This window comes from Borostomias antarcticus (assembly GCF_949987555.1).
Source record: "Borostomias antarcticus genome assembly, chromosome: 9".
Classification (NCBI taxonomy): domain Eukaryota; kingdom Metazoa; phylum Chordata; class Actinopteri; order Stomiiformes; family Stomiidae; genus Borostomias; species Borostomias antarcticus.
This window is the reverse complement of record NC_140242.1, coordinates 24,780,658-24,808,301: the sequence shown is the minus strand read 5'-3', so window position 1 is coordinate 24,808,301 and position 27,644 is coordinate 24,780,658. Positions and strand designations below refer to the sequence as shown.

General features: G+C 44.4%; 4 protein-coding genes across 4 annotated transcripts; 3 read left to right on the top strand and 1 right to left on the bottom strand.

The window, feature by feature from the left end:
* Positions 1-1,831: 1,831 nt before the first annotated feature.
* On the top strand, positions 1,832-7,020 carry bbs5 (Bardet-Biedl syndrome 5). The gene is made up of 12 exons (XM_084443076.1): positions 1,832-1,915; positions 3,496-3,578; positions 3,720-3,785; positions 3,976-4,025; positions 4,161-4,288; positions 4,495-4,630; positions 4,738-4,833; positions 4,973-5,035; positions 5,122-5,256; positions 5,567-5,650; positions 6,665-6,688; positions 6,779-7,020. The coding sequence occupies exons 1-12, from the start codon at positions 1,854-1,856 to the stop codon at positions 6,878-6,880; spliced, it is 1,029 nt and encodes a 342-aa protein (XP_084299202.1). The 5' UTR covers positions 1,832-1,853; the 3' UTR covers positions 6,881-7,020.
* Positions 7,021-7,872: 852 nt separating this feature from the next.
* Positions 7,873-10,306, top strand: klhl41a (kelch-like family member 41a; the record flags this gene model as incomplete). The annotated part of the gene is made up of 6 exons (XM_084443067.1): positions 7,873-8,973; positions 9,112-9,269; positions 9,374-9,481; positions 9,579-9,764; positions 9,860-10,006; positions 10,182-10,306. The coding sequence occupies 6 exons, from the start codon at positions 7,873-7,875 to the stop codon at positions 10,291-10,293; spliced, it is 1,812 nt and encodes a 603-aa protein (XP_084299193.1). The 3' UTR covers positions 10,294-10,306.
* A 634-nt stretch (positions 10,307-10,940) lies between these two features.
* On the bottom strand, positions 10,941-17,290 carry fastkd1 (FAST kinase domains 1). Its single transcript, XM_084443210.1, has 15 exons — positions 17,151-17,290; positions 16,327-16,766; positions 16,172-16,240; positions 15,956-16,081; positions 15,458-15,856; positions 15,201-15,311; positions 14,981-15,112; positions 14,409-14,895; positions 14,154-14,268; positions 13,942-14,070; positions 13,520-13,651; positions 12,217-12,330; positions 11,474-11,618; positions 11,266-11,380; positions 10,941-11,179 (listed from the first exon to the last, which is right to left on the bottom strand). Exons 2-15 carry the CDS (start codon positions 16,659-16,661, stop codon positions 11,087-11,089), a joined length of 2,502 nt encoding a protein of 833 aa, XP_084299336.1. The 5' UTR covers positions 16,662-16,766; positions 17,151-17,290; the 3' UTR covers positions 10,941-11,086.
* Positions 17,291-18,024: 734 nt separating this feature from the next.
* Positions 18,025-22,991, top strand: ppig (peptidylprolyl isomerase G (cyclophilin G)). The gene is made up of 13 exons (XM_084443049.1): positions 18,025-18,153; positions 18,571-18,644; positions 18,739-18,813; positions 19,029-19,136; positions 19,243-19,287; positions 19,376-19,463; positions 19,569-19,598; positions 19,872-20,011; positions 20,129-20,315; positions 20,415-20,591; positions 20,687-20,768; positions 20,892-21,025; positions 21,233-22,991. The coding sequence occupies exons 2-13, from the start codon at positions 18,584-18,586 to the stop codon at positions 22,248-22,250; spliced, it is 2,145 nt and encodes a 714-aa protein (XP_084299175.1). The 5' UTR covers positions 18,025-18,153; positions 18,571-18,583; the 3' UTR covers positions 22,251-22,991.
* Positions 22,992-27,644: the final 4,653 nt, after the last annotated feature.

Here is a 27,644-nt window from a genome sequence, read left to right as displayed (position 1 = left end):
GCATTCGATTGCACCTGCTGCGCTGTCATTTCGAGTGGTAGCTTCTTCATTAGCATTGCCAGATTTTATTTTATGAAGAAGTGGTAAATTGTTTTTATAGCTCTTTTTGCCATTATGAGCAGGTTTGCTAGTTGTAGCTTGTTGAGCACTGAGCAGTACAGTCAGATCTCATTTTTTTCGACGGACGAGTTGTGCCATTAGTGGATTATGAATATATATATATTTTTAAAGGTAGCCTAGTTTAAGTAATAAATACACTTTTAAAATTAATGATGATCTAACACAAACTGGTACAAACCACAATTATGTATTTAATAATTGTGTTAATTAGTAAAAAAAAAAGTTTTTTTTTTTTTTTTTTAAGAATCTGAGCAGAGTTGGGCTGTCCAATCAGGGGGGGCACTTGCCCCCCCTGCCCCCCCCTATAAAATCGCCAGAGTATGATATACATAACGTCATGTAGCTTCTGACCATTGTGTTGCATTCATCCTACTTCTCGCTCGGAGTGATGTTATTGATCGAAAATGCAATCTCAGGCTGCGGAACTACTAATCCAGACTCCAGTAGCCTAGCTTTGCAGAGCTGGGCTGCGCGTAGAGCCACGCACAGAGCCTCCTTCTTATAAAATAGTATGATAATCTACTGTTCATTTGGTCTATGCAGCCCTATGCTCTGAACACTACTCTACTTGTGCAGTGGAGATCGGCGGGTTGGTTTTGGTGTACTTCTTCCAGTCCCTAGTATGGGTTGGGGTTAGAATAAGGGTTGGTGTTGGGACAGGATCTGACCTATAAGGCAAGGGGTAACGGTTGGAGTGAAAGGATGAACATGTGGAGGTTTGGGGTATAGTCCCATAAAGTCAAATGAACCCTGGTCTCCCGGGTGGGAGTCCAATGCTCTGACCAAAAGAGATACAGGGCAACATTGTCGGGAGTAAGGGAGGGAGGGAGGGAGTGATAACCCGACAAACGCTATACTAGCTGCGCGCTAAATGAAATGTGGCGTCTGCCCTCTGGTGGTGGGCTGTGGTACATGTGCGTCGGACACACGCACATACCAACCTGCACATACGTGCACACGCACATGTGCGCATGCACTCACGTACACGCTTTTCATGAAATAAGTCGCCAGGGGGGTCTGGAAAGTCGCTAAATCTCGCTAAATTGGCATCACTGGTTGTGCACGAACGCGTTCAACATAACGACGTTCGTGCGTTTCACAGGAGAATGATAACGTAACGAGCCTCTCTTTTAGGGTTAGTTCCTAGGCTATAGAAGTGGCTGCACCGCTTAAATTATGCGTTTATAAATCATGGTTTGTCTCCAAAGTAACTAAGTAGTAATAATTATTTTCAATGTATGACGTTTATGTTTTATGTTATTCCGATTGCCGTCAATTATAATAAATGCAATAAACTTTAAATGTTGTCTACATCTTATAAATAGATTAGACAGACAGACAGACAGACAGACAGACAGACAGACAGACAGACAGACAGATAGATAGATAGATAGATAGATATTTGGAGGGAGAGGTTTGTGCTTGTGTAGGCCTAAACCAGAAAAGGGATTGTTTGACGAAGAGGCAAAGTATTGGAAGGACATGGTTATGAAATTATTATCAGTGGTGATGCTCTCGTGGTCATGCGATCACTACTTCGCGCGTCCAACCAACCACACCCCCTTGTGCTTGCCGTCCGTTACCATGGCGATAGACGGCGGCGTAATCTGTTGTTGAGTAACTAGCTTGCTCGGCTCATGGAGGTATAATATAAACTAGCCTGAAAAAGATTAACGTTATCCGATCAATTTTCATTCGGCACACTATCGAAACCACTTGCGAACTCTGGAGCCATGGCGTTTGTGCTGGATGCTCTTTGGGAGGATAGAGATGTTAGATTCGATATAACCGCACAGTAAGTTACAGTGCTAAACCTTGACGTTACGTGAATATAGCTAGCACATGCTAGCAAGCTGGCCTAGCTAGCTAGCTAACGTTAACTAAACATGTACTTACCAAAAATGTTTTACTTTTTCTCCTTGCAAATGTCATGTCTACACCTTTAACATGAGACGGTCTCGCGTTAGCTAACTAGCAATGAATGAAAATATATTTGAGAAGAGGCTGAATGAATTCGGCTTCCAGATCACAGCTATGCATCTCTAGCAACTCTCTCTGGATAGCTATTAGCTAACGCTAGCTAATTTGGACGATAGGGCTATAATCATCCAATGACGTCCACCTGTCTTCGTTCTGAAGTGGGTAATTGCACTATCCCGGGTAAATGGCGCTATCCCGGGTAAATCGCGCTATCCCGGGTAAATCGCACTGGACTGTTCCACTATGCTTCCGTTGTAACATTATGCATGGTAGTCGATCTCATCATCATCGCCTGGAATAGAATGGAAATAGAAAGTATATTTTTATAGTATACTCGTATTATATTACGAGTACAGGTACATTGGAGTTCAGTCTGTCAAATAGATCCTCATCTAGTTATACCATACCGTTATGCCTACCAAGAATTTCAGGCTTGGGGGTTTACAAAACTCACACTGATGATTTGAGGCCGTGTTTATACAACTAAATACACACATAAATGAAATGAAATGTTGCATTCATACTGTAAGATAATCACCTACTCCACGTCATGTATAGTATATATATATACTCTGTATCTTGTATCTAGATACAACACATAATTTCCCTCAAAATCCCTCTATACTTTTTAATACTGTAACGTAAATCCCTCTATACTTTTTAATACTGTAACGTTCACAAAAAGGCCATGCCGTTAGTTCTGTTCTTCTCCCTTGTGGTTTATTAAAGAAAAGACAGACAATAACACGCTCTCGGATAAGATACAAGATGGCAGGGTAGAGACACAATAGTAGAGAGAGAGAGAGAGAGAGACCAGCCACCCATGCAGGCCCTTTATGCACTAAGCAGGGCCCCTCCCCCTGGCAATACCACCAGTTATGACCCCCGTCCTTGCCAGTTTGCTACACTACTGGATAAAAAGGCAGAAGTAGTTCTCCCACGGTGGTGATGACAGAGGGACGTTATAGGTGCAGTATGTGGTTTGGCTCAGAAGCACTTTTTGTTTTGCAATTCTCTTTACATTCCTACAGCAATCGATGGAATAGTGTTCTGAAATAAATCCGTAATCTGTGGAAGTCACACGACTGTAATAAGTGTGTTCAATCATTTTGAGTTGCCGACTTGTAATGATTGGGTGGCTTACCTGCCTGTCAACCTACCTACCTGCCTAGAGAGTGTCATTTGTTTTCCCTAGGTTGGAGGAGTGGCTTTAGAGGGGCCTGAAGGGAGGGGGCGGGATTTTTGTCGGTTGCATTTTTCAAACATTTTCCTAAGTCTGCTAAGAAATCACAAACCGCATACTGCACCTTAAATTGATCCCTTTGCCATATTTTCAAATGAAACGGCATCCTCGATGGAACAAAATGAATGTCTTCCATTTCTCCACTTTTTCAGGCAAATGAAAACGCGTTCAGGAGAAGTCCTGATAGACTGCCTTGATTCCATTGAGGATACCAAAGGAAACAATGGCGACAGAGGTGACCGGCTAGCTAGCTATATACCTCAAATAACCTCTATTGATCAATTGCTGAAAGTTTTGCTGATGACTTTTTCATCATTTACATTTCACCTCCATGTCTCCCACTGTGTTATATTAGTGTTTACTACTTTATTTGCAGGGAGACTCCTGGTAACCAACTTAAGGATCATATGGCATTCTTTGGCTTTGCCAAGAGTCAATTTGTGTGAGTACAGTATACTGTAGTTACAGTATATGACATGAATCATCTGTTTTGGTTGTGTATGGACAACACAGTCATCTCCATAGACTACTATTACCCCCTGTTGGATTTAGTTGGTACCAGAGTTTGGCCATTGACTGCAAGTTCTCCGAAATCAACTGTAAACAACAGTCATTTTGTTTGTGTTTTCTAGCCGTAGGATACAATTCCATCATTAACATCACGACACGGACAGCTAATTCTGTAAGTACGGACATAAGTGTTACTAGGTAGATTAACTTGTTGACACATTTGCAATTTTAAGACATACATTACATTTTCAGATATAGCCTACATGCGACATACATTTTAAGATATGGTCTACATTTTCTTTTTCAGAAACTTAGGGGCCAGACTGAAGCACTTTACATCCTGACAAAGTCCAACAACACCAGATTTGAGTTCATCTTTACCAATGTGGTCCCAGGGAGTCCCAGGCTATTCACATCTGTCATTGCGGTTCACAGGTATTTCCCCTAACACATCCTCTATGAAAATCTATTTTGGAGAACATTTGTAAAGGTGTATCACGTTTCACATCACATTTCAACAGATTAAAAAGTAAGACAGTTCAACTGATCTTTGTCCCTGTCTACACCACGCTTGCCTTGTTTACTGGGATGTCTGTCCATTCATGCTATATGCTTATATTTTAATTGTTTTACTTTTCCAGAGCTTACGAGACTTCTAAAATGTATCGTGACCTGAAATTGAGAGGAGCTCTAATTCAGAATAAACAGTTGAGGCTCCTGCCCCAGGAGCAAGTGTATGACAAAATCAACGGAGTGTGGAATCTCTCCAGTGACCAGGTACTTTGCTACACAACGATTTCAGTAAATAGACCCAAGAAAATCTTCTATTGCAGAGGCCCAGCTCTGTGAGCTTTCACAAGTTTTTCCAACATATTGTCTTTTAGGGAAATCTAGGAACCTTTTTCATCACCAACGTTCGGATAGTGTGGCACGCCAATATGAACGAGAGCTTCAATGTCAGCATTCCCTATCTTCAGATTGTAAGTATGGTTTACTACAAATCAACATGTATTTCTAATGAAGACTGTCAATGATTTGAACAAGTACGCCAGTATGAAAGAAAAGCAGTATATCCCCTATACACATCTAATTTTCTTATGTGATTTCTTTTCCTGAAAGCGTTCCATCAGAATAAGAGACTCCAAGTTTGGTCTAGCTTTGGTGATAGAAAGTTCTCAGCAGGTAATTGAAGTCGTAGTTTAAGTATAACGTAATTGCCATGCAATAAAAATATTACAAGTTCAGAGCATGTTTTGTCTGACTTTTAGACTGGAGGATACGTGCTTGGGTTCAAGATTGACCCAATGGATAAGCTTCAAGATGCAGTTAAGGAGATTAACTCACTGCATAAAGTATACTCTGCCAATCCCATTTTTGGAGTGGACTATGAAATGGAGGAAAAGGTACCTACTGTATACCATACTGCATGCTTGAAAATGTCTCATTTAAAGCTGATCCAAATGGCTAATGTTGAACCACCTCTACCAAACTACCGTTTTACCCAAGTCATTAACCTATAATTGAGTAATAATCATCCCAAATCAAATATTGTTGATTCAACTGTACATGTTAAGGTGACATCATGGGTAATTTCTAGATCTAGGTTTAGGTTACAACTTTCCAACCAAGTTAAGCAGCTGAACCTTGATGTACTTGTACCATGACTCCTGTCGCAATGCCATAAAAAAAAAAAAATCCTAACAATCCCACCAGCCTCAGCCGCTGGAGGAGCTGACGGTGGAGCAGCCCCCGGACGACGTGGAGATAGAGCCTGATGAGCAGACTGATGCCTTCACGGTGAGTGTGCTCTGTCCAGCTCCACAGCCCTCCCGCCTCCCTCCTCCAGGCCCAGTCCAGCTCCTCAGCCCTGCCTCCTCCAGGCCCAGTCCAGCTCCACAGCCCTCCCTCCTCCAGGCCCAGTCCAGCTCCACAGCCCTCCCTCCTCCAGGCCCAGTCCAGCTCCTCAGCCCTGCCTCCTCCAGGCCCAGTCCAGCTCCACAGCCCTCCCTCCTCAGTCCTCCAGGCCCAGTCCAGCTCCACAGCCCTCCCTCCTCCGGGCCCAGTCCAGCTCCTCAGCCCTGCCTCCTCCAGGCCCAGTCCAGCTCCACAGCCCTCCCTCCTCCAGGCCCAGTCCAGCTCCTCAGCCCTGCCTCCTCCAGGCCCAGTCCAGCTCCACAGCCCTCCCTCCTCCAGGCCCAGTCCAGCTCCTCAGCCCTGCCTCCTCCAGGCCCAGTCCAGCTCCACAGCCCTCGCTCCTCAGTCCTCCAGGCCCAGTCCAGCTCCACAGCCCTCCCTCCTCCGGGCCCAGTCCAGCTCCACAGCCCTCCCTCCTCCGGGCCCAGTCCAGCTCCACAGCCCTCCCTCCTCCGGGCCCAGTCCAGCTCCACAGCCCTCCCTCCTCCGGGAGTCAGGGCTTAGCTTTCACACTCTCAAAATAGCAGGTTGCTAAAGTCATATAACAACACAATGTACCACAACCATGGATTTAGTTTGCCTAGAGCTCCTCATGTTTATACAGATGTACCTATCAGTCGGTTTATACTCCAGAATTTCATAAGGGCATAATGTCATTGATTGCCCTCTAAACTCAATTTTGTTTCAATTGTGTGTGTACAGGAACATCCCTCTTAAGCACCTATTGTATTTTTAGTTTGCTATTCTAGCACTTTGCCTTCAGCACTAGATTATGCTCTGTCACTTGTTTTAGAAAGGAGATGCACTTGTTCTGGTAAGTAGCAGTACATTGCTTTGGACAAAGGCGTCAGCTAAGTGACTAATGTAATGTGTAATGTATTCATTTGTGTGTTTCAGGCCTACTTTGCTGATGGCAATAAGGTAATTTGGCAGAACTGTCTTCCATCTCCTTTAGATGTGTTATCTCTGTCACTGAGAAGTTACTAATGTTTGTTTTGTTTCATCTCAAAGCAACAGGACCGAGAGCCGGTGTTCTCCGAGGAGCTGGGCCTCGCCATCGAGAAACTGAAGGAGGGGTTCACACTTCAAGGACTATGGGAGGTTATGGGCTGAAATCAGCAACTTGGATTGCCGTGTTAGTTGAACATAGCTTTTCAAATCAGACAGCCATACAGTTGTGAGCGCTGATGTAATCTAAATGTATAAAAATATCAGGTAGATGTCATATTTATTTACAGATCTGACTTAAGTTTTATTTTTTGGTGTACAGTATCAGCTACATGTAAAATGGTTGGTGAGCTACAGTAGTGAATTTGTATGAGAAATATTGTGTAATTTTTGTATGTACTATTATTTGTAAATATATATAACATATCAAATACAATAATCATGTTTGTTAAATTGAAGAATTAAAGTATCACGATTTCACTAACCTGATGAATTGAACCAGGCCAGGAAAACTGAGTCATTTGTTCTTTGAACAATGATTGTAGGCTATTTTCAAAGCTGCCAGAGGGGCTCAAGTGTTTTACAAATGGTTGAAGAGGACAGACCGTCACCTGTTGTTACAGCAGCTGTTAACTGACCCCCCCTATGTCATGAGGTAAGTCGGTCCCTTGGAGATGTACTCAAATGTAAATATAAAACTTGCTCAGTGGGAGTTGCACTCCAGTGAATCACTGTCAAAAAGATATCCAGAAAAGGTTAGCAGTCATGGCTACCAATACAAATGTGCAAACTTTGGCTCCATCTTGAATAGTTTGCAATATTGTTTGTCAAATCATCATTGAAGGTGTGATGCCATTTGCAGTGGCACTGTCACTGTTTTGTGTGGTCATATTACATTGTTATAGCCAACCAGCTCTGGTGGGTGACGGGTGTCCACAGTTGTTCTTTCACTCTGTGACAGCTGTGTGATTCAGTTTTCCTATTTGGCCAACCCGAATTCTTCCAGGATGGGGTGGGGGGTCTATATTTAGAGGGGACATGGTTATATTGAAGGGGCTTTAGACCTGCCAGGGTATAGTTCTCAGTCTAACCCAGCCAGGACAGTGTGCTGAGAACTGCATCACTGGCGTCTCTTCCTCAAGTGACGTTTCTTCATCATGGATCCTAAAGGCATGAGGGAAGATCTCCGTCTGTTTCAGAGCACTTTGCTCCAGGACGGTCTGAAAGAGCTCCTGAACGAGAACAAGTTTGTTGACTGTATTCTTAAAGTAGGAGACAGAAGCTTGCCCTGCCACAGACTCATATTGGCAGCCTGCAGTCCATATTTTCGAGAGCTTTACTTCTCAGAAGATGGTAAAGAAATGGACAAAGAGTTCGTTATGGAGAATTTGGACCCCACGATAATGGAGATGATTGTGAATTACTTGTATTCGGCAGAGATTGACATCACAGACGACAACGTGCAGGACATCCTAGCTGTGGCAAACCGCTTCCAGATCCCTTCAGTGTTCACAGTGTGCGTTAATTATCTCCAGAAGAAATTGTCTCTGAACAATTGCCTAGCGATCTTCAGACTGGCACTGGCGCTCAGCTGTCCTCGGCTGGCAGTGGCTGCTCGAACCTACATTGCAGATCGGTTTGAAATCGTGGCCAAGCAGGAGGAATTTGTCGATCTCGCATCTCATGAACTCTTTGCTATCATTGGAGGTGACTCTCTGAATGTAGAGAAAGAGGAGGTTGTGTTTGAGTCCCTGATGAAATGGATCAGGAAAGACAAGGAGAACCGCGTTAAGAGCTTGGGTGAGGCCTTCGACGTCATCCGTTTCCGCTTGCTCCCAGAGAAATACTTCAAGGATAAAGTGGAGACAGACAACATCATCAAGTCTGACCCTGAGCTCCTTAAGAAAATCAAAGTCATCAAGGAGGCATTTGCTGGGAAACTCCCAGAGAAGAAGAAGGGAGAGTCGGGTGAGCAGGTGGCCAGTGGGGAAGAAGGAGAGGATGGCGTGTTGCCTGGATACCTGAACGATACCCGTCGGGTTGGTATGTACGGCAAGGATCTTATCCTGATGCTGAACGACACTGCTGCAGTGGCCTACGACGGCGTGGAAAACGAATGCTTCCTGGCGGGCATGGCTGAGCAGATCCCCCGCAATCACGTGAGCCTGGCATCAAAGAAGAATAACCTCTATGTCCTGGGAGGACTGTTTGTGGATGAAGAGGAGAAAGACGCTCCGCTACAGTGCTACTTCTACCAGGTAGTTGGCAGATCTGCTCTGGCGTGCCCTATTGAATGGCAATATCATACTGAATTAATTAGATTAACAGTTAAATCAAATTCAATGATCAGTTGTGTGTAACAGTTGAACAGGCTTACAGCAGGGTCTTTTTTGCAGTTGGATACTCTGGCTGCTGATTGGATAGCTCTCCCACCTATGCCCTCTCCAAGATGTCTCTTCAGTATGGGGGAATGTGAAAATATAATCTTTGCTGTAGCTGGCAAGGACCTACAAGAAGATGAGTCTCTTGACTCAGTGATGTGCTACGATGTTGAGTAAGTATCCAACACTTCACACACTGCTTATATTATCAATGTTGAACTTTCATTATCTAAGTATTTTTGTCCCCCTTCTCTCTACTGCCTCTCTACTCTTTTAGTAAAATGAAGTGGATGGAGACCAAGAAACTGCCCTTGAGAGTTCACGGCCATAGTGTTGTCTCAGAGAATGGCCTGGTGTACTGCATTGGTGGGAAAACGGATGACAAGTATTTACTCCTTTCACTTCAACATAGCTTTTCAACATTTCAAAGAATGATCAAGGGCGTTCATCTTCTTATCTTTCTATTTCTGTCTGTTTTTCAGCAAAGCAATCAATAAATTGTTTGCGTACAACCACAAGAAGTCCGAATGGAAGGAGTTGGACTCGATGAAAACGGCGAGATCCATGTTTGGGGCCGTCGTTCACAAAGGGAAGATTGTGGTGACAGGAGGAGTCAATGAAGAAGGACTCATTGCTACGTGTGAAGCTTATGACTTTGGAACCAACAAGTATGTCTGTTTTTCACCACAAGTCAAGAGCTTGGGTACTCAGTTGTAGCATGTGGCGGTTTGTTCTCGAATGTGCCATTTTGTCTCCTTTCCAGGTGGGTGTCCTTCCCAGACTTCCCTCAGGAGAGGAGTTCAGTCAACCTGGTGAGCTGTGGAGGCTTGCTGTACTCGGTTGGTGGCTTCACCGTGGTGGAGATGGAGAACAAGGAGTGTGCTCCCACCGAAGTCACGGACATCTGGCAGTAAGCTTTCTTCTCACACTTAAGACAAATCTTTAGCAGGAATAATACTCAAACCCTATCCACTTGCACCGACTTTGGATTAAGTATATGAAGATTTCTGTGCCACTGAAAGATGCCAGTATGCTGGTCTCTAAGCATCTGACATTGACTAATTTCCTCTTCCCGTCTGTTTCAGGTTTGAGGAAGATAAAAAACAGTGGACTGGCATGCTGAAGGAGATGAGATATGCCGCAGGAGCCTCCTGTGTGACCATTCGTCTCAATCCTGCCAAGATGCCCCAATTGTGAACATTGTTATGCACATAAACTGAAAGTGATCAGAATCAGAATCCGTTTATTGCCAGGCAGCTTTACAACGTACTAGCAATTTGCTTTCGGTCATGGTGCATAACATTGAGACAGCATTGGACAGGGTGCAGGGACGAGACAGGACAATGCAAAGGGCGAGTGCAAACAAAGTATAAACTAAGAAAAATAACAATATGCAAAAAGTAGTGTAGTGAGTATATACAGTGAGTATGCAGTGTAATGTGTAAGTGAGTGTTTAAGTGTACGTGTGTGGCGTGATGGGTGAGTGCGGTGTGTATATGGATATGCAGTGTACCCTTAGATGTAAGCAAAAAGACTGCACTTTTTTTGTAATCATGAGTGACTTTCACTTGTATACTTGAGTTTTAGCATACTATAATTTCTCCTGTTGTATTACTGCTTGTTTTCTTCAAGTAAAAGTTGAAGTGTACTCATCACTTTTAAGTTGATTTCACCAATATTGGGCAGATAAAATGAATGGCTGATCAGCCACAATACAATCAGAATCAGATACTGTTTGAATCAGAATCAATACTGTTTTATAACAAATGTTTATTATCAACTGACAAAGATGCATTTAATATAAAAGCATTATGATACAGTTTCACTTGGCAGTCTGTGAGGTAGCTCCATGTGAACTTATGCTTTGGAGAGAAAATAAGAAGCCCTTGATAAAAAACAGACTGCCTGTCAATATAAAATCTCAATGATAAGGTTCTCTCACAGTTCAGTGGTGAAACAACATTACTCTACCAAATAATAAATATCGACCTCAAGGCAAATCAGTAAATATCTTCTTTTTTAGATACTCCTTCCAAGCATCCTGTGTGGACAGCTCCATAGAATTCCATTCAAAGTGAGGGATCTGTTAAAATGACACCATACGTTGGAAACGGACATTATTTCATCATTTTATGTTATTATTGAGGTGACTGGTTGTCTTCTACATACCTGTACAATATGATATCCCAGAATCTCAAGATGTCTCTTTCTCATTATGGTTTGACCTTTCATGTGACAAGAGTTTTTGCAAAAGGACTTGGAATCCAGGAAGTCCACAGCAACACTGCAAGAGAATAAGAAATCAGAGTCTTAGTGCCTCAACAGTGACAGTAATGAAACATTAGCAACACTACTGTACCACTGTCAATGTTCTTACCGCTGTGCACCAGGAGGCAGTTCAGTCCTGTCCTTCCCCAGGGAATCGGACCCCCAGCTGACCTTCCTGCCATCAGAGATGTTTAGCTGGCTCTGCTCACTGTAGGCCAGCGGCTGGCGGTGTTTGTCCAGAACACATTCAAAGTCTAGGAAGACAAGGGACAGTACTTAGTTACATGAGATATCTAGGCACTTTGGTGGCCTCTCTGGTTGTGATAAAATCGGCACTGCATTTTAAGAACTACACTTCCCACAATTCCTCACTCACTCGCTGTAATGATGGAGAAAAAAATATGATAAAAAAACGTGTGTGGAGCAGACTGGATAGGAAGACTGTAGCTACTTCAATGGACTTTCTGGAAGGATGGCCTCAATGCAGGTAAATACTGGTCTACTTTCTTTTATGTGCATATAGATACATTTGCGGGGCGAAGTGTTTGTTGTCTTCCTGATATTGTGACACGCAGAACGCGTCACTTCCACCACAGGATTTCCCGCCAGTGTACTAACCAGTACACCAAAATACCAAAATCACAGGGTCTCATGCAGTCTCATGTCACAAAAAAAATTTGTGGGTCTTGCTAAGGCCAATTCATAAACTAATAGCAAGCAAAGGTGAATATTGAACTATAAAAAAATTCTCATTGAGCTTTAATAACATTGACATAACCACACACCCAAGGTTCTGGAAATATTAGCGTGTCGAGAGGTGAAACTGAACCAAAAGCTCAAACTCTGACTCACCTACTGTGTAGAAATAAGGCGTGAGGACTGCTACTCGGGCACAGTTGATCCCACCAAGGACCTCTCCCAGCATTCTGTGGACTTGCTGTTGCACGAGACTGATAGAAACATTCCCTGAAATGTGAACAAAGACAGACCCTACTCTGAATAGGCAGTAGAGAGGAGCAGAGTCCAACGTAAAAGTTGGCCAGTTGAGTAAGCCTGACTTCTGCACAAAGTAACACCTGTAAAGCTATTTTTGTGCGTGGCTGTAAGCCAGCGCACCTAGGAGAGTGTTTGTCCAGTTATCACTCCCTCCATCACTCCGGGCAATGTTGACCTGCATTTCTCTGTTGACACCACAAGAGGCAGTAGTCCCAGCACACCAAAATCAAGAAGGACACCAAAATCAACCCACCGATCTCCACTGCACAAGTAGAGTAGTGGTGAGAGCATTGGACTCTCCGGAGAGATCAGGGTTCAAGACGCGGTGGGGATGACTTTATGGGACTATACCCCAAACCTCCACATGTTCATCCTTTCACTCCGACCTTTACCCCTTGCCTTATAGGTCAGATTCTGTCCCAACCCCAACCCTTATTCTAACCCCAACCCACACTCCTTACCTTATAGGTCAGATCCTATCCCAACCCCAACCCTTATCCTAACCCCAACCCACACTAGGGACTGGAAGAAGGACACCAAAATCAACCTGCCGATCTCCACTGCACAAGTAGAGTAGTGGTGAGAGCATTGGACTCCCAGCCAGGAGATCGGGGTTCAAGACCCGGTGGGGATGACTTTATGTTATCATCAGTGTAACTGCTTTAGCAACTGACCCCTACCATTAATGTTATGGAAGCTGCTGCTAGTTGTTGTGAGCCCATGAGCTTACTGGCTATCCCGCTCTTATTGTGCTGGATTAGCATTGGAAGCATTGGAACTGATGTGTCCAGGCGACAAGACCCATCTTCATTTATTAGACATTATTTCAAGTCATTTCAATTTACAGCTATTTCAGTGGCATGACTAGCTTCTGTCCAACCAGTCCTGAACAGAAACAAGCCAGCCACGCACATAAGCCAGGCTGGACCTGGCCTGTTTTACTTCAGTCCATGTTCCAGATTTGAAGAGTTTCCAGGTTTTACTCATTGCAAAAGTCAGGCTTAGTCAGTTAGCCAGCTTTGTGAAATATTCTCCTGGTCTTGTAAGGCAAGGCAAGGCAAGGCAAGTTTATTTATATAGCACATTTCAGCCACAGGGCAATTCAAGGTGCTTTACATGAGACAGCTTGTAGCTTAACTCTCTTTGCATGTTTGCTCACCTTTCCTCTGTAACTGCTGGCAGTAGTGCTCATGGAACCAGGGCACCTGGAACTCGGGACACTCCAGACACACGGCCCGGTTCAGCTCCATGAGCCGCAGCCGGATGCGCATGTTGAGGGGGTCAGGCAGGGCTGCCAAGCCACAGGAGAGTTGTTCATTAGTACCATAACATTAGTACCATATTATATTGTGTATGATGCTTGTATGGTAATTTTTATCATTATTTTTTATCATGAAGCTCTACCGAATCAATTTGCCTTGTGATAGTAAAGGTTCTTGACCTGACTCGGTGTGACTCTGCATTGGTTTCAATTGACCTAAATGTGTTGTTTTCAGATTGGCAAACAGAATGGTGGCGCTTTGAACAGTTTAATAGGTCTCTCTGATACCATTCCATTTCAACTCAAACATTTCAACATACTTTCTAGCTGGGCATCCAGCTTGGCAAGGAAGTCAATGTTGAAGATTTCTTGAACCAGCTCCTCAGGAAAGCAGTCAGTCATTGCCAGGGCGTAAGCAAGAAGAACTACCAGGTGGGGGTCAAACGAGCCTAGAAGAACAGTCAAATCAATCCACCGCACTGCCCTTTGACGAATTCTCAAAACAAGATTTACTCCATCCATCATCACTTACTGATATGTGGTGTGAAATGCTGAATGCACATGTCGAACATCTCATCTACCCTGGGTGAATCATAATTCAACACAGCAAAGGGTAACAACGCGCCATATGTTGCAGAGTAGTGAATCTTAAGAGACAAAAAAGGGGGTTGGTATAAATGCACATTGCTGTATATATGGGTAAATAAACTACAGTATCTGCCCTGAATGAAAAAAAGTTGTAAAAAAATTTATAATAAAAAAAAAAAAAAGTAACCTCTCAGACTACCTTGTTTATATCCTCTGTGATCACATCAGCGATGCGGTCCATCAGAGAGGGGCAGAAGTGGTTGGTCCTGGCCAGGAAAACCGCCATGTCGGCTACGTTGGCCCAGGTGACCTGGTCGACCATCCTCTGGAGCGTAGCCATGACCTCCTCCAGCAGCATCTCCTCGAACCACTCCCCCGACAGGTACTTGATCTCCTCCAGCACAAGGTCCAGCCGGTCGGCTGTCCGCAGGCGGTCCCGCCCGCAGCGGTTCATGGTCTGAAGCAGACGCATGTACTTGCTGGGCGTACTGTGTCTGTAGGAGGGGTCACTGCGCACCCACTTGGCAACGGTCATGGCAAAGGTGTTGAGATCATTTAGATTACACTGGGGCAGGACCGCTTCCACCCGTGATATGATAGGGTCGTCAAGTCGAGTGTAAGGCAGCATCGACAGGACACGGATCAGCATCACCACCTCATGTGGGAAGATGGTGTTCTGCAAAAAACTGAAACAGAACACAGTCAGGGAATCTTGTTAGAACCATCGTGAAGGGTCTAGTGCAGGAAAGACTTCATGGTTGAACCACTCACTTGACCAGAGTGTTCCTTAGTTTATTGAAGAGCTCAGTGCTCTGGTAGTGCAGCAAAATCAGGGCCTGGGTCATCCTGGCCACCTCCACTGGCTTGTACACATGCATGTTCTTGTTGAGTATTGATGCAATCCTGTAACCACATGACAAAAGATAACGTATACAGTCAATATGGGGTTATAGGCTAATAAAGACATGATCTGATACGGAGAGTAACATACTTGTGGATCAAATGGTGGTTTCGACAACGAATCTCTTCCAGTATGTCTGCCACAGCCAAGGCCTGCTGGGCACTCAGCTCATCCGCCAGCAGCAAAGCTGTACTCTCCAACCTGAGAATAGGAGATTGTCATATTCAAATGCAATGAATTGTGACTTGACTCAAAATTAACACCAATCAAGTTAAGATTTCCGTCAGTTGTATTGTTCAATTACAATACACACAATATATAAAAATAAATATATGATCTAATTGCACCCTTCTCTGGTCTCCTGTCCAGCCATGGGGCCGAGGGCGATGAACAGCTTGGTGAAGGAGACTGGGTCCGTGCTGGAGTCCACCAGCTCCAACAGTCTCTGTTTGGCGGCCAGGCGGAAGTCACAGTTGTTGAACTGCAGCGCCTGGTAGAACCCTACGATGATGCTGATGTTCTCCGCGTTCATGTGGGGAACGTTGCGCAGGAGGGCCCGGTTGCACTTCTCCAGCAGCGGCCGGTAGCTGTACTTGATGTTGCGCAGGAACTGCACCACTCTCCTCGGGTTGTTGTAGTGTGACGGATCCATGGTGTCCAGGAGGTGACTTGCTTTATGGATGAGTGCATCACGTAGACGAGGAGACACTAAAGATGATATGCTGATCATTAGCGTTGTCAGGACCCTGTGAAATAAATACATACAGATTATAGAAAATAAAGCAAAGCTATACACAGACATGCTGTGTGCCGTACCTCTCTCAGCTCACTATCGGCGTACCTACCTGGCATCATCAACTGAGGACAGTTTCTGATCCACAATGTCCGCAATCTGACCCATCAGGGGACTGTGCTGCAGGCTCTGATCACTCAGGCAGATGGCAAACTTGGAAAGGGACGGCAATGGAAATCTGAAAAAAGCAATGCGACAAAGCACTACAGGGAACCGAAAATTAAATTAATTTGCACCGAATAAACGCTCAGTATGGCAAGAGGTTTACCTGTCAAGTCTGAGCCATGCTTCTGAAACCAAGTGCTGGACAAGAGAGTCATGATGTTCCACATTGAGCCTTTGAATACGAAGATGGAAGACTGATATAAGCCGTAGAATGACAACGACTAGAATATACATGACCTGAATCGCTAGGCTCTGTACCTGAGCACGTGGTAGAGCAGATCCACCAACATGGAGTCATCCATGAGGGAAATTTTGTTCTCTGCCAGAACTCTGAGGGTCAGGAACTGTGGGTGTCCTCTGATCAACTCGATTGTCCTCAGCATCTGAGGCTTCTCTTTCTGGAACTGCCAGAGCATGCCCATGGCACACCCCACATGGCTCACATTCAGCTTGGCCTTGTTCCTCCCCACCACCTCAAACACTTGGTCTTCACCAGAGCACACGCTGAGCTGGTCCAGGACCTGGTCTCGGTTCACTATCCCCCCATGTAGGGCCCGGCGCAGGCAGAGGCTGAAAGTCCGTAGGCGAAACATTGCCAAGGAGGAGTGCCTGGCCCAGTTCAAGGAAGAATGCACATCTTCAAATACGGACCACAGACAAATTCAGATCCACAGATGTTAGAAGCCACTGGCAGCAGTCTAGGTGGGGAGAGAGAGGGGGGGAGAGAGAGAGAGAGAGAGAGAGAGAGAGAGAGAGAGAGTGTGTGTGTAATTAAAGAACTGCATCATTCATAGATAACCCAGAAACGGCTCACCACCAAATATAAGTGAGGTTGCATGTAGAGGAGAGACCTACTGTAGGCTAGTACGCAAAGTCACACGCATCATCACTCAAATCATCATAGATCAGCAATTCTTATCTAAGTATAATCCAGCCAGGTTCACAGCATGTTACACAATGTTGACTTCAAAAGAGGCAGTTGTAGCCTTGGACTAATAACCATGACATTGTACATTATGCGGAGACAACCGAGAATGTGACCTGACATTCATGTACTGTAAGCGTGTCCGCGAGCTACTCACGTGGGGATGAGCACTGACAAATTAAAAGGCTAACCCAACACATCTCACAGCCAGATCATCAACATGTGTCAGTTCAATTAAAAACTTATAAAAGCATCTCAATAATAGGTGGGATTAGCCCTTATCGGAGTCATTATTAGCTAAATTCATATAACTTCCTTAGCAACATGACACCTTGACTGACATTATGAAACGTCATTAAGGGATCATGGCACAACTGGTCAGACATCTTGACATTACAACAGGACGAAAAGTGAATAAATAAAGTAAGCATGGCAAATTGCAACATTTCTGTCACCCACATTTTAGTAGTAGTCATTAATAAAGTGCAGGTTTTCTGTGGAGGTTTGATTTAAAAAATTAACTAAAAATTATTGTGTTTCTAAATATCTACATTGACACACTCCCTTACATCAAAACCGTAATTACTCGAAAACAGTTACCGTAATTGAGGATACAGCCCTCCAATTTAAATTCATGATAATTTTAGAATCCAGCGACACAGTATTTACCGTCAATCTTAAAATACTTTTTTCACATAAGGCAAATCACATTAACGGTACTGGTTGACGGAATCATTGCCTTCGGGATGTGTACGAGCCTAGGCTAGGCAGGGACCGTCTGCATAGGTGAAAAGCATGGAGCTAGATGAAAAGTCGAGAAGTTGCCAGCTGCAGGGTTGCCAGGTTCTCTTAGTTAAGTAATTTCAATATGGCTAACAAGATATAAGGCATTTTCAACGATTTATCCCAATACATCCAACAGATTGTTCTATATAGTCAAGCTGCCTGGCCCATAGGAAAGGATATAGTTTTCAAGCACCAAACATTAGTCGACTCCTCTTTATTCAACCTGGCAACTTGACGCATCTTTCCCGAAATGCATTGACGGTCCCATTCTCTGGCGCCATTAGAAAACCCAGTGTGGGGAATCCCTGAATGAAACTCCACTTCATCTTGTTTGGAAGATCTAACGTTACCGCGAGAAATTAGCCTCAACAGAGGTAAGTTGAGAAATGTTAAAGCGATTGTTGTTCATCTTAAATGTAGACTAAACATACAGATGGAGAAGGAATTCGTCAATCTCTTGAGTGGTGTGTTGCTAACGATAACGTTAGCTTAGCTACCGCCACTGCAGGCCACATTCAATCCACACATCTAGGAAGTTACGCTAGCAGCTAGCTAGCTAGCTACAGACAAACTGGCTAACTGGGGTAGCATATGGTAACTATTTAGCATCTAGTTCTTCTGTTACAAAAAAATATTACAAAGGATTAATTGTCAACTGTTTAATGGTGGTAGCTATTGTGGTGATATTAGCTACACGGAGATAGGTAATTGATTAGGTAATTGATTAAGACTGGACTTGGGTAGCTAGCTAGCTAGCGTTAGCTAACTTTGTATTTTGTGTCTGTTGGAAGGAGGAAATCAGCCATGGGAATCAAGGTTCAGCGTCCACGCTGCTTCTTCGACATAGGAATCAGTAACGTGCTTGGTAAGATCACGATAGTACAAACTGTTACTTCTCATTTTATTAATTAGCCAGTATATCCATTCGATTGATTAACACTTACCCCTTTTGTTTGCAGTTGGCAGAGTTGTGGTGGAACTGTTTTCTGATGTCTGCCCTAAAACATGCGAAAACTTCAGATGCCTCTGTACAGGTATTTGTCGTCAGGTTTACATGTAGGATGCTTTTCACTGTTTAAAATGCTCATGTGCATTCTTAAATTCAGGATGTCTCAAATGCATTTAAACAGTAGGATTCATTTTCTTGATTGTACTTTGGATACCTTTTATCAGATGACACCCCTGTTGATCGTTTCCCTGTTATGGCTCAGATCCATTCATTGCACATTAAACACTGCTTCCTCTGCAGGTGAGAAGGGCATTGGAAAAGGAACGCAGAAACCTTTGCATTACAAAGGATGCCTGTTCCACAGAATTGTGAAGGACTTTATGATTCAAGGAGGAGACTTCAGCGAAGGTACATACAAAAGTGTTGCCCTCGGAATCCAAAATATGGAAGTGTTATGGAAGTGAATGCAAGTTGTTATTGTCTGATTTCCTTATCTTATACTTTGTCAAATTAGGCAATGGAAAAGGAGGTGAATCCATCTATGGAGGATTCTTTGAAGGTAGGAAAGCTCTTGACTTCACACATGAGTTATTGTGATCAAAGCCATTTGCCAGGGTAATGATGTCCCGTCTTCACCTTCATGGCAGATGAGAGCTTCGCTGTCAAACACAACACAGAGTACCTCCTGTCGATGGCAAACCGAGGCAAAGATACCAATGGATCACAGTTTTTCATGTAAGTCCCTCAATGGTGTAGCCTGATTTGCCAAGAGAACACATTGAGAACTTTGAAAAGGATTTCCTGACATTTCCAAACAAATCTCTCCTTGCTTTTCTTCAGAACTACAAAGCCCACGCCACATCTGGATGGGTAAGTGTGACCTTCTGTGGGCGGTTGTGGCTCAGGAGGTAGGGCGGGTCGTACAATGACCACAGGGTCGGCGGTTTGAATCCCAGCTCTTCCTGTCCACATGTCGAAGTGTCCTTGGGCAAAGACACTGAAACCCAAATTGCTCCCAATGAGCAGGCTGGCACCTTGCATGGCAGCTGCCGCCATTGGTGTGTGAATGAGAGGCCATTTAAAGCGTTTTGGATAAAAGCCCTATATAAGTGCAGTCTATTTACCATTATGCTTTTGTTCTAGTGTCCATGTGGTTTTTGGCCAAGTGATCTCTGGTCAAGAGGTCGTTAAGACCATGGAGAGTCAAAAAACGGATGCCGGCAGCAAACCATATTCTGAAGTCAAAGTTTTGAACTGTGGAGAGCTGATTCCTAAATCAAAAGGTTTGTACTACAAATATGCAATTCCAGTGTTATTGCTTAAGATTGGTTATTTTTTTCAGACTCTATTTTTTAATGCAAGTAACCATTACTGCCAACTAAATCACCCACTATGTACAGCCAAAAAAGAAGAGAAGAAAAGAAGAAAGTCGTCATCTAGTGACAGCTCCAGTGATTCTGACAGCTCCTCAGATTCTTCTTCTGACTCGGAGGACTCTGATAAAGAGTCTAAGAAACGTAAAAAGAAGCTGAAGAAGGAGTCCAAGAAAAAGGAGAAGAAACAGAAAAAGAAGAAGGATAAGAAAAGGTCTGTAATGAAGTTGGTCCAACAATGTGTTAATGAGATCCATTTCATCGGCGTTACTCGAGTTGTGTTTTTAACTGCGGTCTGCAACGTCTTTTTAAGGTCTGAGGCAGGCAGTGCTGATGAGAAAGAGGAAGAGCTGGTCACATCTACCGTGCGCCCTGAGGAAATCCCGCCTATCCCAGAGAACAGGTTCCTCATGAGGAGGAGTCCTCAGCAAGCGCAGCAGGAGGAGACGGGGAGGGACAGGAGGAGGAAGGAAGACAGGCCGAGGGAAAGGTGGGCTCTTGGGACTTTTTCTCCCAGGTCACACATGATCTCAAAACGTCTTTAATTCAACTGAAATTTTTCTCTGCTTATTTTTCTGCATGCAGCATGTTTAATTCTCAGTCGGCGTACCAGAGGAGACTTGTGATGACCAGGTCTGGCAGGAAGATTAAAGGCAGAGGCCCACGAGTAAGTGCACCGAAACCACTCGAGGAATGTAGGAACAGACCAAAGTAATACGATTTGAAGGCCAGGGTTTCAAGGCTAGTATTTAGCAGTGCATCTGTTGTTTTCTTTATCTCTTCCTTGCAGCGGTACCGTACTCCGTCCCGCTCAAGGTCACGGGATCGTTTCCGGCGCAGTGAGACTCCTCCCCACTGGCGTCAGGAGATGCAGCGTCAGAGGATGAGAGCGTCCAGCGGGGAGCGTTGGATCAAAGGGGACAAGTGAGACACACTCTTACCTTCAATGTCATAACGTGAACATACACATTCTGAGATTGTTGTGGCTGTCAGGCGAGATGTCAAGAGACAAGTTTTGATTGCCTGGCTCCTTGAACATTGACCATCATTTGTGCTGCCGAATTGTGCTATAATTTGTGCTCTAGATTTAGACGTTGCCGTTTGTTGTATGAAACCTTGTGTTTTTTGTAGGGGTGACATGACTGAGGGCAGGGATGAAACTGCTAAAGCGGCCAGAGGAGGAGAGAGGAGGATTTCTGAGAACACGTCCGAAGGTACCAATAAAAACAGGGAGAAAGACAAGAAGGCTCGCTCGCACAGATCCAAGAGCAAAGACAAGGACTCCTCCAAGAAGGAGGACAAGCACAACAAACACAAGGCGAAGAAAAGGGCCAAGTCTAGAAGCCGCAGTAAGAGCAAGGAGAAGAGCGCCAGGTCCAAGAGCAGAGACAGAGATGACAAACACGTCAGAGGCGACGAGAAGAGGGGCCGCTCGAGAAGCAAGGAGCGCAGCGTGAAGGGGAAAGAAAAAGCGTCCGAGTCAGGAGCTCAGGATCTGGATAAAAGCAAAGAAAGAACGAAGCACGGCGAATCTGAAAAGCAGGAGACTAAAGGAAGAAACGGGGAGAGGCTCAGGACTAAGTCACGAAGCAAGGAGAGGACCTCCGCAAAGGACAGACACCGATCCAACAGCAGGAGCAGGGAGAGGGGTAGACGGGCGTCATCGCGAGACAGAGAGCAGGGCCGGGACAGGGCCAGAGAGAGGGGGAGGGAGCGCAGCAAGAGCCCCGAGAGACAGCAGCGCCCCAGGGAGAGGGAGTCGAAGAGGAGAGGGACCTCCAGAAGCAGAGACCGGACAACAAGGAGTCCAGACAGGAACAAGAGCAGGGACTCCCGTAGAGACAGGCGCTCCAGGAGCAACGACAGAGACCGTAGTAGAGACAGATCGTCTCATAAGAAGAGCAGGGACAGTGAGGATGTCTCCTCTAGTAGGAGGAGGTCCAGGAGCAGACGCAGCAGCAGCTCTGGGAGTGACAGGGAGGCTAAAAGAGGTCGAAAGAGCCCAGTCTCTAAGAGGAGACGGGACAGTCCACGGAGAGAGTCCCCTAGCCATTCTAAAGACACTGCGAGGAGCCCAGTGCAGAAAAGCAAAGACAGAGATCATAGCAAGAAGTACAGTTCCAGCTCAAGTTCTGATGACAGTGATTAGTTTGTTCTTTTCACAATCCTCAAATTGAAAAATTCTCACACTGATGCCTAATAAGTGTGGGCTTTCAATAGACGGATAATAGACACATCTCAACAATAGGTCCTATTTCTGGGATGTTTGTACGATTAGGGTTTCATATAACAGAAGCAGACAGCCATTTTATGTTTTATGATTCTTATTTTTATTTTCTATGCTCATTTTGCAAATGTAGTCTGTGCCAGGTATGAGCAGAGCCATGTGGAAGTTGTAACATGACTGGACGGGTTAGTGTGGAAATGTCTGGCATTATAAATGTATATCGGCTTTAATTTTGTTAACCTTTTGGATGGCTCATATTGAATGGGCATTTTTTGTTTTTACTGTGACAGTTGTATTGGAAGAGTTGATGTCCTAGGTTTCTGCAGCCTGACCTAATAGTACAATCACATGGACCCATATCCAGTAAGCCAAAATTATAATTTGTTAAACAGTTAGTTTTTGGCATACCAATGTTCTCTCTTTTTAATGAAAAACTGTATGTGCAAAATATAACATGGGTTTGTACAAAAAAAAAGGTTTCTGCTGTCTTAATTTATTTGAATTTGAAAAGCAGGTGGGAGAAAGTTCAAATACAGGTGAAGGTCGGTTCCAATCTCACCAGTGTGGTCGGCTTAGGGACAGACAGACAAAATATTTCTGTAATGAAAACATTTGGGGTTTTTCCATCTTTTTTTGTGTAAATACATGGATGTACAATTATACCATGTGAGTCCATCAAGGGCATGACTTCATTCAATATCTGACATGTTTTTTTTGGGAATAAAAACATGCTTTTAATATTGTGTTGTGTTCTATTTTATTTTGCATATGAAGATAAGTGTGAATGCCTCATATTTAACTGGTTGTACATCTGAATGGTGTTCAGACCATACAGTAGTTAGTGATCCAACCAGGCCAGGTCCAGCCTGGCTTATGTGCATGGCTGGCTTGTTTATGTTCAGGACTGGTAGGACGGAAGCTAGTCATGCCACTGAAATGGCTGTGAATTGAAATTACATTAAATAATGTCTGATAAATTAAGATGGGTCTTGTCGCCTGGACACATCAGTTCCAATGCTAATCCAGCACAATAAGAGCGGGATAGCCAGTTAGCTCATGAGTTCACAACAACTAGCAGCAGTTTCCATAACTGTAATGGTAGCGGTCAGTAGCTAAACAGTTACACTGATGATTCCTGTAATGTTAGCTATTTGCTGCAATTGGTTCAACTTCTTTTTCTGGACAAAGGTAAGGGATAAAAAGATTAAAGTGAAAGGATGAACGTGTGGAGGTTTGGGGTATAGTCCCATAAAGTTATCCCCACCAGGTCTCCCGGGTGGGAGTCCAATGCTCTCACCACTACTCTACTTGTGCAGTGGAGCTGGTTCGCCTGACTAGTAGGCCTGGATGGTATATTCACTGGAATGGATATCAGGTTTTTCATATTAGATCCACCTGACTGTTTCCTTATGGTAATAGGGGTGCGGTGGGAGATAATTCGCCGAATGGCATATTCAGGTGGGCAAAATTCGTTTATAGAAATATAAACGTCGCTATGCCAGGTCTCAGTGAGGGGCAGGGAGTCCAGGTCTATGGTGATGGAGCGCTGGTGAGATGGAGCTGGTGTAGCCTGAACCGTGGGTACAGGAGGTTTATGTTTAGCAGTAGGGTGGTTGAGACGGGTTGGACTTACCCCACATCAGACGCTGATCTCAGCGTCAGGTCCATATTCATACCGAGCAGACGGGCACCTGACCTGCTAGGATGAAGGCCGTCCCTGGCGAAGAGGTCAGAGCGGTTCAAGAAGGTGGTGAAATTATCTATGAAGGGAAGCTTCAACTGACAGCAGTAGCCTTTCAGCCAGATGTGGAGCTGACGGATCCTACTATATTTGGCATCACCATACCGGGGAGAGGAGAACGGGCCAGAGATGATGCAGGTCTTTCCTGACGCCTGAGCAGTGGAGATCAGGGCCTTGAAATCCTCCTTCAGCCTCTCAGACTACTGGAGCTTGATGTCATTTGATCCGACATGGATGATGATGGATGAGGCCTGGGGATAAACCGCGAGGAGTGATGGGACAACAGTCCTGATGTCCGAGACCTTAGCTCCTAGGAAGCAGTTGGTCCGGGCTTTCGGGACCACTACATGGCGCACCATGGATGATCCGATGACGAGCACAGATGGGGGGGCGGGATCAGTGGCGGGCCCACTGGGCTTAGGGGACCTCCTTGGCTGCCTCACACCTGAAGGCCAAGTGGCAGAGGGTGGGGGCTGGGGGTCCCCTCGGTGGACTGGACTGTGCTCAGGCCGGGGAGCAGGCTGATTAGCCTGGCTGTTATGCCGCTTGCCAACCAGAAAGGCGTGGGTGGGCTGCGGAGGACTGGTAAGGTACTGAGCAGGGCAGGGTGTGAAATGAACCTCAACAGCAAGGAGCCGGACCGAGGAGCTGATGCTGCTGGTATCCTGAAGGTCCCGAAGAGCACAGTGATCTCCATCATTTGTAAATGGAAGAAGTTTGGAACCACCAGGACTCTTCCAAGAGCTGGCCACCCAGCCAAACTGAGTAATCGGGGGAGAAGGGTCTTGGTCAGGAAGGTGACCAAGAACCCAATGGTCACTTTGACAGAGCTCCAGTGTTCCTCTGTGAAGATTGGAGAACCTTCCAGAAGGACAACCATCTCTGCAGAACTCCACCAATCAGGCCTTTACGGTAGAGTGGCCAGATGGAGGCCTCTCCTCAGTAAAAAGCACATGACAGCTCGCTTGGAGTTTGCCAAAAGGCACCTAAAGGACTGTCAGACCATAAGAAACAAAATTCTTTGGTCTGATGAAACCAAGATTGAACTCTTTGGCCTGAATGCTAAGCGTCACATCTGGAGAAAACCATTGTTTTATATGGTTGTTGTGGGTGGGGTAATCCTGGACTTTCTGCCGACGGCTAGACGCCAGAGGTCCTCCAGCGCTGATGCTGACGCTGCGCTACTCAGAGGGGGGTAAAATCTAGAGTTCCTCCAGCGCTGATGCTGACGCTGCGCTACTCAGAGGGGGGTAAAATTTTGAGTTCCTCCAGCGCTGATGCTGACGCTGCGCTACTCAGAGGGGGGTAAAATCTAGAGTTCCTCCAGCGCTGATGCTGACGCTGCGCTACTCAGAGGGGGGTAAAATCTAGAGTTCCTCCAGCGCTGATGCTGTGCTACTCAGAGGGGGGTAAAATCTAGAGTTCCTCCAGCGCTGATGCTGATGCTGTGCTACTCAGATGGGGGTAAAATCTAGAGTTCCTCCAACGCTGATGCTGACGCTGTGCTACTCAGAGGGGGGTAAAATCTCAGCGGCCTGCCGACAGCTACATGCTAGAGTTCCTCCAGCGGCATTCCACCAGAAAAAAGCTAGTGGCCTTCCCCCAGCGGGCCACCCAATGCCCGCTGAAGGAAAGCCACCGCCGATTGCTAGCTGGGCAGGCACCGGCCTGGCCAATACCATCCCTATGGTGAGGCATGATGGTGGCAGCTTCATGCTGTGGGGATGTTTTTCAGCAGCAGGAACTGGGTGACTAGTCCAGATAAAGAGAAAGATGAATACAGCAATGTACAGAGAGATCCTTGATGAAAACCTGCTCCCGAGCGCTCTGGAACTCAGACTGGGGCGAAGGTTCACCTTCCAACAGGACAAGCAGGTGTGAGTTGGTGGTACAGTAGTTGAAATGGTTTATGAGAATATTGGATTATAGTCTAGAAGCACTGACAAAAAACACCAGTTAACAGTGATGTAGCAAAAACATTTTTTTAATAATAGACAGAAACATTGCAGTTATGGCTTTCATAAGTTGTCAATTGAAATGTAACAATCATGTTAAATACTGTACAATACAATAATGTTCATAAATACATAAAAATGAGTTTGACAAACTATGGTTTAAGGCTTGGATAAAAGTGTCTGCTAAATGACTAAAATGTACATATAAAGCCTACACATACATAATTTGAAAAGTAATTCTGTGAAATTTGTGTCGCCCCCCTGTAACTTGTGCAGCACGCCTCTACCAGCAGATGGGGTTACACACAGTGGTATAAATGGGTGACCCTAGACCTGGGTCAAAAGTATTTGAGGTGATTTGATTTATCTCAACAGTTTGCAGTTTTGGGACTGTTACATTTATCTAATTATACTGTGTGGGCTAAATCAAGTGTACCTCAAATAGGTCTATTTCACAGTATTTGATCATAGTTGAACAAGGTGCTGATGTCTGTACAGTATCATGTCTTGTCCCCCTGTACTCTGCACTGTTACATACAGTATCAAGGCTATCACTGTTATCAATAACCTGATCAACAGAAAAAATCAACAATCAAAGCTGCAATAATGATCTTTCAACAAAACAAAAAGATATTGACTTAATAGAAGTAATTCTTACAATGTAGATGTAGTCTATAAGTACACAGAATGAGCATATATCATATAAACAGATACTGTAAATACATAGACAGACCCCATACATAGTTTACAGTCTACAGAAGTAAAGCTTGTTGTAAAACCCAAATCTTTACATCAGAAATACCTTTAAGGTAAAAGTGCATGGAAGGAAAGTATCTTGATAAAAGAAAGTAAAATCAAATCATCTTATTGTTTGTGTGCATTCAGGGATATTATTACACAAAACACAAATATTGAGCATTATAAATATAGATATATATAGTAAAGTACTTCTTTTCGCATGGTATACATTGTATAGGTAATGGACTGTGTGATTATCAATTGTATGCGAATGTAAACTTCAATGCGACATTTTAATGGAACAATCTGTCTAACATTGTTTTTGAGGTCTTCAGAAACATGAATTCAAGTATTGTGGAAATAGTTGGTAAAATGCCAATTTCAATTAAACTTCCTGTAAAAGACGAAGGAAGCATACAGAAAGCATAAAGCAAGCCTGTCAGAGAGGCTGTATTTTCGGCTACAAAACATTTCACATTTTGCTATGGGACTGTCAACTGTTTCTGTACTATGGAAACTTATGTAACACGATCAGAATAAACATATGATGTACCAGGCCATTAAAATCATGTCCTTACAAAATAATCGTATTATTAGCAAGGTACTTTGAAACTTTCTTGTCAGTGAAATAGGCATCAACATAATAATCTGCAAGCATTAATACCTCAAAATGCCACACTCGTGTCTAGCTCCATGCCTCTGTGTCGCCAACCGCCTCTAAACAGGATTGGTCCTGCAATGCACGTTTTTTTTAAAACTCTCAAATTATTTCCATCAACTTTAAGCGACAAAATCTAAATGAAAGTCCTGAGTCTCTAGTTGTGCAAAGCATTTAGAGACTGACTTTTCTCTTCAGCCTCAACAGAACAGAATCACCTCTGT

Excerpts from the sequence above, each read along its gene's own strand:
- fastkd1 (XM_084443210.1), bottom strand. The coding sequence starts at position 16,661 with ATGTTTCGCCTACGGACTTTCAGCCTCTGCCTGCGCCGGGCCCTACAT. Across the intron at positions 16,082-16,171 it reads GCATGGCTCAGACTTGACAG|ATTTCCATTGCCGTCCCTTT; the intron begins GTAAACCTCTTG and ends TGCTTTTTTCAG. Across the intron at positions 11,381-11,473 it reads CTGCCTCCTGGTGCACAGCG|TGTTGCTGTGGACTTCCTGG; the intron begins GTAAGAACATTG and ends ATTCTCTTGCAG.
- bbs5 (XM_084443076.1), top strand. The coding sequence starts at position 1,854 with ATGGCGTTTGTGCTGGATGCTCTTTGGGAGGATAGAGATGTTAGATTC. Across the intron at positions 1,916-3,495 it reads AGATTCGATATAACCGCACA|GCAAATGAAAACGCGTTCAG; the intron begins GTAAGTTACAGT and ends CCACTTTTTCAG. Across the intron at positions 4,834-4,972 it reads GCATTCCCTATCTTCAGATT|CGTTCCATCAGAATAAGAGA; the intron begins GTAAGTATGGTT and ends TTTTCCTGAAAG.
- ppig (XM_084443049.1), top strand. The coding sequence starts at position 18,584 with ATGGGAATCAAGGTTCAGCGTCCACGCTGCTTCTTCGACATAGGAATC. Across the intron at positions 19,288-19,375 it reads CTATGGAGGATTCTTTGAAG|ATGAGAGCTTCGCTGTCAAA; the intron begins GTAGGAAAGCTC and ends CCTTCATGGCAG. Across the intron at positions 20,316-20,414 it reads AAGAAGAAGGATAAGAAAAG|GTCTGAGGCAGGCAGTGCTG; the intron begins GTCTGTAATGAA and ends CGTCTTTTTAAG.